Genomic DNA, 13,478 nt, shown 5'->3' with positions numbered 1-13,478 from the left:
TGTGTGGGAACAAAGAACACCTAAGTGCCGTCTCTAAGCTATGTATATATCTGATTGTCTAACTTTCTTGTTTGGCTTTACAGACTGAATATGAACTCTACATGCTGATCCTGCTGGAATCTCTCCCTACAATGCAGTACAGAGTAAAAAAAAAATCATTGTTTGTTTTTCAATATAATGCAATGTATGAATCTGTCTGGGCCTGTCCCAGTGCTCTTTTGTTGTAAACGTGATGGATGGCACTTTCTGCCATCCACACTTCACATAACATGTGTCCCCAGTTTCAGGCAGCACAGAACTCAAGCGTCCCTTACGTCTAAAGGTATAGCTGGGTTAGCCTTCTGTGTGTGCTCTATTAGGCCTCCTTAGCACTTGAAGTAGAATGAACTTAATTTATTCTATTTATTAAATTTGTATACCGCCCTGTACCCATAGATCTCAGAGTGGTTCACAACGTTAACTTCAGTATATGTATGTGTGTGTGTGTGTATAATACATAATTGTCAGGGGCTCAGGAGCAGAGGCACAGGAGAGGGAGGAAATGGAGAGCGAGGGGGAGGAATCTGAGGGGAGCGTAGGCGGTGACAGTGGTCAGAGGGATTCCATGAGCCTCTCCAGCGAATCGGAAGATTCACAGAAGGGAGCGCCGATGGCCAGGGCAAGGGGGGTGCCAAGGGGAAAACCCCAAAAGGAAGGGGCCAGCGGGGACTCCCAGAGCAGCAGTTGGAAATCAGGACCAGCTTCCCCACCAGAGCGCAGTGGGGGGGAGGAGTCCCAGGCATCGGGACCAGTGTTCTCACCACCAGCGAGAGGAGATGAGTCAGGATTGACCACGCCTCCATCGGAGAGCGGGGAAACGGTCAAGAGGAAAGTTACCGGCTGGGCGCGCGCGCCAAGTTCAAATGTACAGGCGAGCGGCACAGCAGGTAGCCCGGATAGGGAGCCAGGTCCTAAAGCCCGCCGGAAGGAGGGGCAAGACTCAGGGTGGTCAGCGTCAGAAGAGTCCAGAAAGGAGGAAACCCCAGGGGGCAGAAGGACCCAGAGGAGGAAAGAACAACGGAAGAGGTGGAGTAAGGCTAGAGTCTTAAACTGGTGTCTAGGAGGCGGAGACTCAGATGGAGCTACGCCGGTCTAGGTTCTAAGACGTAGAGTTGCACGCTGCGGTTTGGAAATGGAAACTAATCTTCAATAAAGACTTTTATACGTTATTACTGACTAGCGTTGGTCCTCTGTGAGCTGGGACCTAGAGGCAACTCTGACAGTAATAAAAATAAGAACAGAAACAAACCAATAATTTCCCCTTTCCACAGCATATTTGAAAGGGCATTGGATTTCAATCAGCCAAAGTCCTGCTTGAGGAGGAAAGTTTTTGCCTGGTGCCTGTTTAAAAAGCAGGCAAAGAACTGAGTTAGATTTTTCTTCTTTTAGGACGTTTCTAGCACAGGGAAGCATTCTATCCCTCACCTGTAGTTCAGATTACAGATTACTCATCCTGCTGTAAGTTTGGATCTGGCCTGTGTACTGTTGTCCCATACTGAATGTTGCTCAGTATTTCTAATTGGCCTTTATGCAGCGACATGAATCATAGGCAGTGTACACACCACGCATTTAAAGTAGCCCTCTCCCCAAATTCTTGTAACCGTAATTGTAAAAGGGCTGCTGGGAATTGTAGCTCAGAGAAGGGCAAAACTACAGTTCCCAGGATTCAATGGTGTGTGTGTGTGTTAAATCTATGGTGTGTTAAATGTATGCACATAAACACAAACTCAAGATATGTTCTGTCACCCCAGTTAAGAATAACAGCACAAACCGGCTTTGCTCACAGCTATGCTTCCCTCCTGCTGGAATGTCCTAATGGTTATCTTTGTCATTCCACCACAATATAGACCTTGCAGAATGAAGTCAAAGGCATGGAGAAGAGGGCAGCGATGACTCATGAAATAGAAGAGAATAGGCAGGAGGTACAGGATCTTGTGCAGAAATCCAGACTGGCTTTAGCAAGAAACGAAGAGTAAGTTGTGTAAGTGTGAAATGTTTATACAACACACACACACAGAGCCTTAACCAGGGTAGCCAATATTCTTGTGGGTTTGGTAGGCACAGCACCAAGGCCTAGACATAGATTTTGCCAAATGAATTGGCCTGCAGGGATGTGAGCAGGGAATTCAATTGGCACTTACAGGTGAACCTACCCAACCTGCAGTTTCTGAAACAGGATGTGAAGAAAACTCAGCCAACTTTTGAAATTTGCACTTCTCTGAATTTTGTGATGTGGTTCTTCAGCCACACAATGTGTTAAAATATGCATATACTAGGGTAAACGGATTGGTGAAACTAGCATATAAAAATACATGTAATAAGGGGCCATGGCTAGGCAAAAATACATAGAGATGTGTATGTGAGGAGACAGTTGCATGAAAATGCTGCTTAATTTTCAAGAGGACCTTTTTATTATTAAAAATAATCAGAAACTGATGTGGAAATGTGCAGAACTGAATTTAAGGGTAGAAAAATGAAAAACAGAGAAACCAAAAATGGACAGATTTGCTTATATCCAGAGTTCCACACCTTCTGAATGTTCCACTATTGTCCTTCAATAATGCTATTGATGGGGCAGAAATAAGTAACTGGTACAGACAGAGAGGTGTTTTTGGTGGTTGCTCCTGTTTCTGTCTTTCTTCGGTGGCTCAAAAAGTCTCACCCGTTTTACCTTCTTACTTATCACATCATAATCCACTTGGCACAGACCAAAATTTTTCGGCTGTGAATATATGTGGTGTCTTAGGCTCCAAGCCTCCACATAGTCAGGCAGCTTAACCCCTATTCATGCCAATGGGATCTAAGAACATTTGTGCAGTGCAGTTCCAAAATTGCTTACTCCCAGTTGCATTCAGTTCAACAGGTCTTGTTCTCTAATAACAATGTTATGGACTTGCAGGCTTAATCTCTTGCCAAAAGTCCTGGAACTTATTGGCCGTTTTCCCAGTAAAAGCAGGATGTGAACAAAGTCTGTCATGCTTTCTGCTTCTCTGTTATATCCATGAATATTCATGCCCTCAGAATGATATCAACAGTATATTATTAAAAGTAACTTTGAAACCTTGAAGGAGACTTCTTGGTTGCCTGCACTAAAATCTCGTAGGGCTCTTAAAATGATTGTGTAGACCCATCCCTGATGAATCAAGGAACTCACTTTACTGTCTGGCCTTGACAAATATTCAGAGCTGTACATGTGGATTTACAAATTGTCCCATACGATAGAACTGGGGAAAAACTATGTATGTTGCTAACCCCAGAAATTAGCACCTGCAATTTGTAGGGCTGAGTGAAGCCAACCTAGTTTGATGTGCACTTATAATAACGTCAGCCTTTGCAAGGAGTGCTCCCCCCCCCTTTGTTTTGTTTGTCATTCACTGATATCCTGCCTTATGGCTTACGCCTGACACCCACAAAATAAAATACCCACAAAAGGTAAACATGGAAATGACTGGAGAATATGGCCCTTGTTGTTTATATTTGAGAAAAGGGCAATCAGGAGAATCTGATTGCTATCCAAGGGCTTCTGCCTTTCATTCATGCAGCTAATAAACTGGTGGGTGAGCAAACACACAGTGCACATTTGGAGTCATTTTGCATTTGGGGTAATCCTCATGTAAACACATTCGACAGGATCAGCTCTTCCACTTTTGCTTGGGTCTGGCGTATATTGTGCAAGTCTTAAAACACTGCCACTGCCAGACTGGAATGAATTAGAGGCTTCGTTTTCCTTCTTTTACATTTCAGATTAAGAAATGAATTGGAAATGGAGCTGTGGATGAGCCAGTCTTATGAAAGAATGACAGGTGAGTGGTAGCTGTGCTTTGAACAATGGGACTGATGTGTTGGATGCTTTATGGATCGTACAGAAGAACTGTAAAATCAGTGGGCATTGTCCAATGTTGCACTCTGAGCTTGACTCATATTGTGCCATAGTTCTCTACAGTGTCAGGCTGCTGAGAGAGACATCCTGCTGAGGGAAAAGCTACTTCACTCCTTTTCTCTCCTCAACCTGTTTGGCTTTTGCCTTTGGATTGCAAGGTTGCAGCTGCAATGCTCCATTCCAAATCACCATCATGTTTTTGCACCTGCAGAAAAGGAACGGGAGGAGGCGTCCAAAGCACAGACTCCTGTCCTTTCCAACGCTGAGCTACTTGCATCCTTGCGGTGCCAAGTTATCACGACATGGGAGGAAATCCAAACAATGCAAAAAGAAATTAAAGAAACGATGGCGGTTGCTGGCATCGCCAACATCCGAGAAAAGACCGTTAAAGAATTAGAGGTAAGATCCAAGGGTATAATGAAAAGCTAGGTGGGGATATCACCATGTTCCATTCTGTTGAAGGTGGTATGCCTTAGTTTTATGTTTTTGGGCTCTGTGATTCCGTGCAAGGTTGTGATCTTGCAAGTTTTGCCTGAAAACATGTGTTTGGGGGCTCTGTGAGCTCACACAGGTCACATGACTCACACAGGAGCACAGCTGGGAAGACACACATCCTGATTTCAGGCAGCAACAAGTTGGAGAGTGTTAAGTTGTGGGCGAACATATCAGACGACACAGCGATTCTTCCAAAGCAGCTCTTGATTTATAAGCTGGAACAGAACTGAACTGAGGAGCTCAGTCAGCCTGCTTATATAGAGCTCCACTAGAATGCAACAGTAACCATTTTCTGTAACTAGCCAATCACTGAACGTCACTTTCAATCCTTCATTTGCATAACTATCTACAGTATCCCCCTGCTGGCCCAGGGTGAGAACTTCAGTACATAACAGAGAGTATGCAATTAAACACACACACATCCACTAAAACATGCAGATTGTTAAAATAAGAACACCACAGCACCAGTCCTTTCTTTAAGAAACAGCCACTTCCCAAAAGCCTGTTTGAACAAGAAAGTCTTCACCTGCCAGAAAATAACAAGGAGAGAGCCAGTATAACTTTTCTTGGAAGGGAGTGCCAAAGTCTGGGAGCAGCCACCAAGAAGGCCCTCTCTCGTGGCCCTACCAAGCGTAATTTGGTTAAAGCTAACCACAGCTTAGGGTATGGATGTACTGCTAAACTGTGGCTAGCTGAAATCAGAATCAAAAGTGAAGCAAAAGTTTACAATCTTCTCATTGGAGGGAGAAACTCACAAACAAAATGAACTGTGTCAATATTTCAGGGCATTCTAGAAAAGGAACAATGGCTAGGAACAGTGAATGAATCCATGACAAAGGAAAGGGGATGATCATCTCTTCTTATTGTGTTTTTCTTCTTTTACATTTTACATATATCTGAGCACATAGCAATGTATGTAGGTGGAAAACATGAGCTTCCTGTTATGTTATTTGAACAGTGACAAACTGCCCCTCAACATTTTATTTGCCTCTTGTGAAATACCAAGCAAGATGGTAATACCAGCTCAGACAGAGCTTAGCAGCGCTTCCCCACAATCCGGAAGGTGATTTTTTTAAAAAAACGTGTAAGGGATTCTGGACAAACTGGACAAGTATAAAAATGGTTTGAAAGTATTAAAAATGGGTGTGTGTGTGTGTGTGTGTGTGTGTGTGTGTGTCCAATATTGAATTTGTAGTGTTGCTCTTTACTTTTTGACATTCTTATGATTCTATAGGATTATGACTTTAGCAAAATATTACAGTCTTTACTGATCAAAAAAGATGGCAAGACATTTAAGAAGGGGCATATTTATGATTTTTTACAGGGTGAAGCATCAAAACTCCAGGCATCTAACAAGTTTCTTAAAAAACAAATAGGAGTAAGTTTGTTTCATTTTTAGTCAAATACATCCATTCAATACATCAAAAACTGCATCATTAGAAAAGGTACTTGCCCTACGGCTACTAAATGTTTCAGAAAATGGTTTATCTGTCCGTCTGTTCTTTATGGGTTCAGATACCTCGTGAGATATCATTGTTTGATGTGACTGATCCCAAGATGGAGGACTGGGTTTTGGCCCATGTTTGGACACTACTGTCCAAACTACTGGGTGCTACTACTGGGTGCCATTTTGAATCAGGATGGTGGACTGAAATATTCCAGACCACACTGCAGCAGTCTGGGGTTTTGTCAGGGGGTGAGGCATTGGACAGGAAGAAGGAGAGGCAGGCAGACTCTACAAAGAGCAGTGTGGGACTTTTTGCAAAAGGGCTTTCAATCAGCCCATGCTGCGCTTTCTCACTAGGATAATTACATTATCCACTTATAAATTTCAGGCTGGGTACTTTTCACAAGTCTACTATATATTTTCTGCCTACTATGCATTTGGACAACGCTTAACTAGCATTATAGTTCCTGAAACAAACAAACAAACAAACAAAACAGTTTTCTATCTATGTTTAGATACAGATGGGTGCCATTTTGAATCAAGATGGCAAACTGAACTTTGCAATACTGCACTGATTTTAACCATTGAGTTCAAAACTTTTTTTGTTTCTTAGAATTCCCGAGCTGTGCCATGTGCAGAGCTGATACCACCAACATTTACATATATAGACCTATATATATGGCACTCATTTCATCAGTATATGTACGTCAGCATCATTAAGTCACATATATAAATATCTATAAGTTCTATATGTAAACAAATAGCTATGAATAGACATTACATATCTTTATCAGTCATCTGTGAATTGCGTGGATGTATATTATATCAACCAATTTGTTTCGAGTAAAGAATCTGTCTCATTTTGTGTTTCTCAGGATGCTGAACAGACAATCACAAGTGCACTACAGAGGCAGAAGTTTAGTGAGAAAAGCCAGCGGTGAGTCTGAACCTTTTAATAATAAACTAGTAAAGGTAAAGGGACCCCTGATCATTAGGTCCAGTCATGGCCGACTCTAGGGTTGCGGCGCTCATCTCGCTTTATTGGCCGAGGGAGCCGGCGTACAGCTTCCGGGTCATGTGGCCAGCATGACAAAGCTGCTTCTGGCAAACCAGAGGAGCGCACAGAAACGCCGTTTACCTTCCCGCCAGAGCGGTACCTATTTATCTACAGTACTTACACTTTGACATGCTTTCAAATTGCTAGGTTGGCAGGAGCAGGGACCAAACAACGGGAGCTCACCCCGTTGCGGGGATTCGAACTGCCGACCTTCTGATCGGCAAGTCCTAGGCTCTGTGGTTTAACCCACAGCGACAGCCACGTCCCTCAATAATAAACTAGGCGAGGCTTAAATTGTGCCTGAGCTCACCCAGAGTAACCTAGGGCTTAACTATGGAGTGCATTCAGCAAGAGCAGATGAGAGTGACCCTGAACAACAGCATTTCTCTCATTACTGAGTAAATGTAGAGTCCCCACACATCAGGCATTGGCAAAAAGGTCCCCGGATCAGAAGGCGGTGCTTCCACATAAATCCGAGTTCCATAATATTTTATTTTTTAACAAATCTTGAGGACTGAAGCCAGATATGGCTCTGTTCTTTATACTACCTGCCACAGATTGGTTATGGAATCCCCCTTACATTATATTTACATCGTGCACATGCACACAAAAACATTAAGCAAAGCTGCAGTCTTCTGGACACTTATCTGGAAATAAGTCCCCTTGAACTCTGTGGAGTTTACTTTGAGTTACACCTACATAGGGACATAGTGCCATATTAGGGATTGTGAGGAGAGCACACATGATGTATTCAGTCAAGGGACTTGTGCCAGCCACCCAAACTGCAGCAAACAATCACTGTTTGTGACAATCTGTGGTGATGACCCTTTGAAAGGCCTTATACCAACATAACTGATTGCTCTACAGTTGTGAGGTGAACAAAAGTAGCTCTCTCTGGGACAACTGGTGTGAGAGCTTTCGGTAAGTGCAGAAAAATTTAAAAAAGCCATCAGAGGATGGTCACCAAAAGATTATTTCTAGCCAAACTTCCATTCATCCATTTGTTAGTCGCTAACAGTCAGTGAAGGGATTTTGTAAAGATGGAGAAAAACATGTGCTGTTATTCAGCACCATGAAGAGAAAAGCTAAGCCTGCTCTGCCTTGATGACATCGGAAAAGGAAAATGCGGAAGGATATGAACAGCTCATTTTCCTGCAAGAATAATGGAATTTGTTATGTCAGAAGTTAAAAAACCCAAACCAAACCACAGTGGTGTTATTTTAAAATCATTGAAATATGGCTATCCTAGAGGTTATTGGCAATAAAATATTAAGGCAATTAGCAGCAGATAATAGTGGGATACAAGGTTAATTAGTCTCTTTTATAGGCTGTTAATTATTAAAAGTAATTAGCCGGGAGACAGTTAAAGAAATGCCCTTACTAAATATTTTTTAATGTGTTAAACTTTTAAGACGATTTCCAATTTTGCTCCCAGTGAAAGTGCGCGTTCAGATTCCTTTAAATTGTACCATGCCTTGGAGATATTTGCATAATAAGACAGTTTATAAATGAGGGTGCTCCCAAATTTTGCCCTCCTTTTATTATGATTCTCATTTTAGGAGCTGGTGTCAGTCTCCTTCATTATAGATTAGGGAATTTGAAAGGCTGTGAGGAGCCTGAGAATCAAAGTCTGTCTGGGAGGCATAATTGAAGGAGGGTGTCTAATTGCGTGAAGTCAGAACTGGATCATCTCCCCCCCCCCTTGCCCTTAGTGCTCAGAAGCTTATTTAAATGGCATTAATTAGCGGCAAGGCACAGATTAATAACGAGACTATTCAGTCCCCAAAGGAGCAACTTCTTGGGTGCTGTGTGATGTTATCTGCTGAACTGAAGGCAAAATGTGTGACTAAGTCAATATTTACCTGCACACAATATACCCAGCTGGCTTAACTCTTGTTACCAACTCTCCGTAATATAGAATCACACACAGCCCAACCCACCCATGAACCTAAGCAAGAACTAGAGGAACGAATCAGATGCATAACCAGATGTGCATTGGAATGAATGTGCTTGCATGTATGGATACTGCCTGTCCACACTGAATTGCTTTCAGTAGCCCACACATTTGAAACACACATCTCCAGCCATATTTTGGTGCAATGGATGAAGCATAAATCCTGTATCTTCATTGAAACTGGGACTAGATTAGGATATTAGAGTTGGAATGGACTACAGAGGAATATTCTTATATTTCTATTCACTTCCTAAATCAACATATGTAAGCTCGAATGTTGTCATTATTGCTGCTGCTGCTGCTATTAAATTTCTTTATCCTCCGCTCTACCTTTGAGATATCCAAAGGAGTTTTCATTGGGGTCACATGCAACCCCCCATCCAGTGGCTCAGGGGACATACTAGATAGAGAAGAGGTGCATTGCAGAAAAGTCCCTATTAACAAAAAAGCTCCTGAAGACTTTGTCAGCTTCAACCCAGGTAGGAACTAACACTTGTAGAAGATGAACACCCTTGGCCTCATCCAGGCTTCCCTTTGTGCCATGTTTCTAAGCACAGCCTGTGCTTTAAAGCTCTGTGTCTAAACACTTTTTTGTTTTGTTTTTTTGCCCCAGCGCTTTCCCCATTGAAACCCACTCTTACCTACTCTTACCACTGAATCAGAGCAAATGACAACCCACAGAAAACCCAATTTTGCTGTTTGTTCCGATTCAGCTGTGGAAATCAGCGGGGGCAGGGGAGCTGTCCAACCCAGAGCTTGAAAGTGCAGATCTTTGCCTAGAAAGCAGAGACACTGAGTTCCGCCCAGCATTGGGGGGGGGGGGGACGCTTGGCGTGTGACATCACACATGTGATGCACACGTGTGATGTCATGCGTGTCAGGAGGAGCCTGCGAGTCCTGATGAGGCCCACCACCACTGTGAGGGGGGACAATGAGGCCCGCCACCACTATGGAGAGGGCCGGCAAGCCCTCCACCATTGCAGGAAGGCCAGGCAAGACCAAGCCCCTCAAGATGGGGGTGGGGGCTCAACTCCACCCAACATACTTTGGGGGGATACAGTTGGTGTGGGGCAAAAGGTAAGTGTGGAGGAGCCCTAAGAGCCCATCTCCCAAACATGCTCTCACTATAAGGAGGACTTTCTGTATAGATGGCATCATGACAGGAACATTCTGGAACAGTCTTGGAGACCACAATAGACACAGAACATTGCTTCTCCACAGAACATTGCTTCATATCCTATGAAATAAATGAATGAAAGAATTGATTTCTTATGAATACAGACCAGAAATACAGACATATACGGCAATAAGGAACAGGTAAATAGGTTAAAATTAAACTCTATAAGCTAGAACACGGTAAATAGTACAGATAAAACAATCGAAATATGTACGATAAAACCTTAACTGCCAATTTAAAATATGTGTGCTAAGGCATTGACCTTTGGATTCATTCAGGGCTTTTCACCTTAATTGTATAGCAACAGCAGCAGCAGCAGCAGCAGCAAAGAATTTAGCCACTTTTGAGGTAATCTCTGCTTCCCTGTTCTCTATTAGATATTTTAAGTTGTAGTCATCAGATCTGCTTGGGATTCGCTGCATCTGGAGTGATAAATACTGAAAGTGTATCTCTGTAATAATGGCAGTATAGTAGGACATGAATAACAGTTTCAACTTCCTTCCAACTGCATGGGCATATTCGCTCTGAATATGGGAGGGCATTGAATCTGGCAAGGGTAAAAGATCTTCTAAATTTGAGTCTTTCTAGCTTAGATTAATGAACAGTTGACAATTTTTCCCTTGTAGATTGTCTAGTGCTAAATCAAGATGGAATAGTGAGAAGATGGGAGAGCAAATTACTCTTTCCCCACAACATTTGAGGCTACTCTTTAATAAAAAAGTAGAGAACAGTTTGGTGGGGTGCTTCAGCCAAATACTTGCCACAGTGGGTTTTAGCCACAAGTGTGTTGTTGTTTTCATTTGTTTTTAGGCATCTGTGGGGGATGGTGGAGGACTTCTTGACACCTGAAGGAACAGAAAGATGCTTTGTGCCACTAGAACAATCATCTTCTGATGATTCTTTGTGATAAGAATGAAACAGTACTGTGAAAAATGAATGATGAGAGATATTTGAACTTGTGCCTTGTATGCTACTTGAAAAAACAAACATACCAGAAATATGTCTCTATTCTTTAGCATATGTGAACATGTATTATGACTCTATAAAATGCTAATTTGGTTTCCCATAGGTTGCTTCTTGTTCTGACAGAAAATTTTCCACCATACTTGAAGTTTGCTGTGGCAAATCTGGGTTCTGTTGCCATAAACAACTGAAAACAGATTAATTACTTTCCTTTACCCAAGAAGTAAAGTGAATGGCAGACAGACAATACAGCAGTTACAAAATATGTACTATTTTCTACTTAAAAATTAAGTCTAATCTTTCAAACTTTTCAGTGGAGTACTTGGATGGTTTGACTGTAAGGATATTTTCCACTGTGACTTTGATTTATTCCCCTGAATTCCATTAAATGGCACATATAAAATCAATCCACTGACTGTGTCATTAAAATCACACACTAGCCCATCTTCGTCCAATACATGTTCTCAATCTTCCATACAATTAGGTTTACGTGTGATTTGATTTTGGAAATATTTATGTGCCCTCCTCCCCAACCACTGTACAATTATGTTTATGCTACTGCCATTGTTGTTTTTTTTAAAAAACCAGCTGATGCAAAGGACCAATTTACTAATTCATGTGGTATAAGTCTCAAAGTAGTTTGTGCAATTTTTTGTTTACTGGAGAGTCTATCAGAAAAAAAAGACTAGCTCACATCCATTGCAATTTCTTTGATAACCCCCCAAATCCTTTGTGCCATTATAGGATTCAATGTTTATTAGCTTCTTGGAGCAAATCATCCAAGACACTGCAATAGAGATGAACAATTCCTTTTCCTGATAGACCCCTCACAAAGAGCTGATTGCTTGAAATGCATTGTGATTTATTTGAACCACATGAATAAACTGGTCTCTCTTCCCTGTTGCCATTCTCTTTGTTTCTGCTTTGTAGTGCTCTCCTTTTGATACATTTTACTGTTTTGGTTACCTAGTCATAGCCTGTATACCAGCAATGGATATATAAAGATGAAGGCATTTTCTGCATTTGCAGTCTGATCAGAATTATTTGTGACATGCGTCTCTTTGGCTTCAAATGAGGTGTAAGGCTTGCCTTAGTTAATTCCACTTCCAATGTGGAAATTTTAACAGAAAAAGAGCTTTTTGCTGTGCCCATAGGAATGGCAGGGGAAAAAAATTCATCAGGTCCAAAGCCCATATGGGAACTCATATTTGGGGGATGAAGGGCTCTGGGTGGGAGCAGGGAGAAGATGCTGTTATCAGTCAGTGAGTTGGTGTAAGACAGTGTTGGACAGCCCGCCTTGATCACGTCCAAAGCCCTGCCTACCGGGCCCAGCTAGGATTCAAATCAACAGCTGGGCAGGAAAGCCCCTGACTGGCCTGGTAATTCCCCAATGGCCGACTGCCTAGCCCTGGCAATGCACCTGAGGGGAAGGAGCTTGGTGTGATGGGCCACAACAGCTGTCCACCCTGTGACCAGGTAAGTAGTCATTATCAGTCAGTGAGCTGCTGTAAGAGTGTGTAGTATTAGCTACCACAGACTTAACTCTAATGATGCCATTGTAGACGGAGGTGTACCTAAAAATGTAAGAGCCCTGCTGGATCACCTAGCCCACATTCACACCATACATTTAAAGCCCTACGATAGTACTTTAAACAGTCACGTCTTCACCCAAAGAATTCTGGGAGCTGCAGTTTGCAAAGGGTACAAAAAGCAGTTAGGAGACCCCTCTCCCTCTCCCAGAGCTACATTTTGCAGTTCCTTGTGAAGAGGGGTTGATTATTAAACCACATATATATGATTTCATCTAAAATTGCTAGGCACTTTTCAAGAATTAGAAAACATGGGCTTGCTATCGAAATATAGATACTGTAGCCATCTGTTACATGCCACGTCAATGGTACTGGCTTTCCCCAGAGATCCTGTAATTGCAGTTTAGTGAGGCAGGCTTTTAAAAACTCCCAGCCTGCCAAACTGCAGATCCTAGAGTTCTCTGGGGAGAGGAATCGACTATCAAACCCAGTCCGAGGCCACAATCCAACAGGGTATTATGTGCACTGAAATCTGCGGCTTTGAAGTTTGCAATGTAGATCTACCCAAAGATAATCCCCCACCAACATTTGTGGACCAGAGTCTAAATTTATCTAACTGCATTGCTGGATCCACTACTTCACATCAAACTCCCAGAGAGAGTTTGATGCAACTCTGCACTCCTATACACCTTCAAGTGAGTCAGAGCTCCCTCTCCCACCCATTCCCTCCCTCCCTCTCTTGGTGCTCTCGCTCCCTCCCCCCCCCTCTCTCTCCCCATGCTGCTGACAGCTACCTGTCAAGACAGATCTCCAGGTATCTCTTAACCATTATCTCCCTTCAAGAGACATCAAAGAGCATTCTGGACTATCAACCTGCAATCTGTCTGACAAAGAAATGCCTCACAATATTACAACATCTGAAGGCACAGTCCAAAGT

The 13,478-nt window shown here is 42.6% G+C and overlaps 1 protein-coding gene across 8 annotated transcripts in view; it reads left to right on the top strand.

Annotated features, from left to right (window-relative positions):
* Positions 1–13,478, top strand: part of LOC310841451 (uncharacterized protein C6orf118) — a 45,252-nt gene that overhangs the window by 6,308 nt on the left and 25,466 nt on the right. For 5 of the 8 annotated variants that reach the window (XR_014562533.1, XR_014562534.1, XR_014562535.1 and 2 more), the window contains exons 4-9: positions 84–143; positions 1,887–2,011; positions 3,784–3,842; positions 4,131–4,318; positions 5,739–5,792; positions 6,737–6,798. Coding sequence is in view for 5 of the 8 variants with exons in the window: in XM_083732561.1 (XP_083588687.1) it covers positions 84–143; positions 1,887–2,011; positions 3,784–3,842; positions 4,131–4,318; positions 5,739–5,792; positions 6,737–6,798 (548 nt within the window). In the remaining 3 variants the exon portion in view is untranslated. Of the gene's footprint in view, positions 1–83; positions 144–1,886; positions 2,012–3,783; positions 3,843–4,130; positions 4,319–5,738; positions 5,793–6,736; positions 6,799–10,356; positions 10,398–10,859; positions 11,916–13,478 lie in introns of those variants that run through there. The other 3 variants (XM_083732562.1, XM_083732560.1, XM_083732559.1) reach the window with 3 other exon arrangements.

The sequence above is a fragment of the Podarcis gaigeae genome (genome assembly GCF_964106915.1).
Source record: "Podarcis gaigeae genome assembly, chromosome: 3".
NCBI lineage: Eukaryota > Metazoa > Chordata > Lepidosauria > Squamata > Lacertidae > Podarcis > Podarcis gaigeae.
The sequence above is the reverse complement of the archived record's forward strand: the minus strand, read 5'-3'. Positions and strand labels throughout refer to the sequence as shown.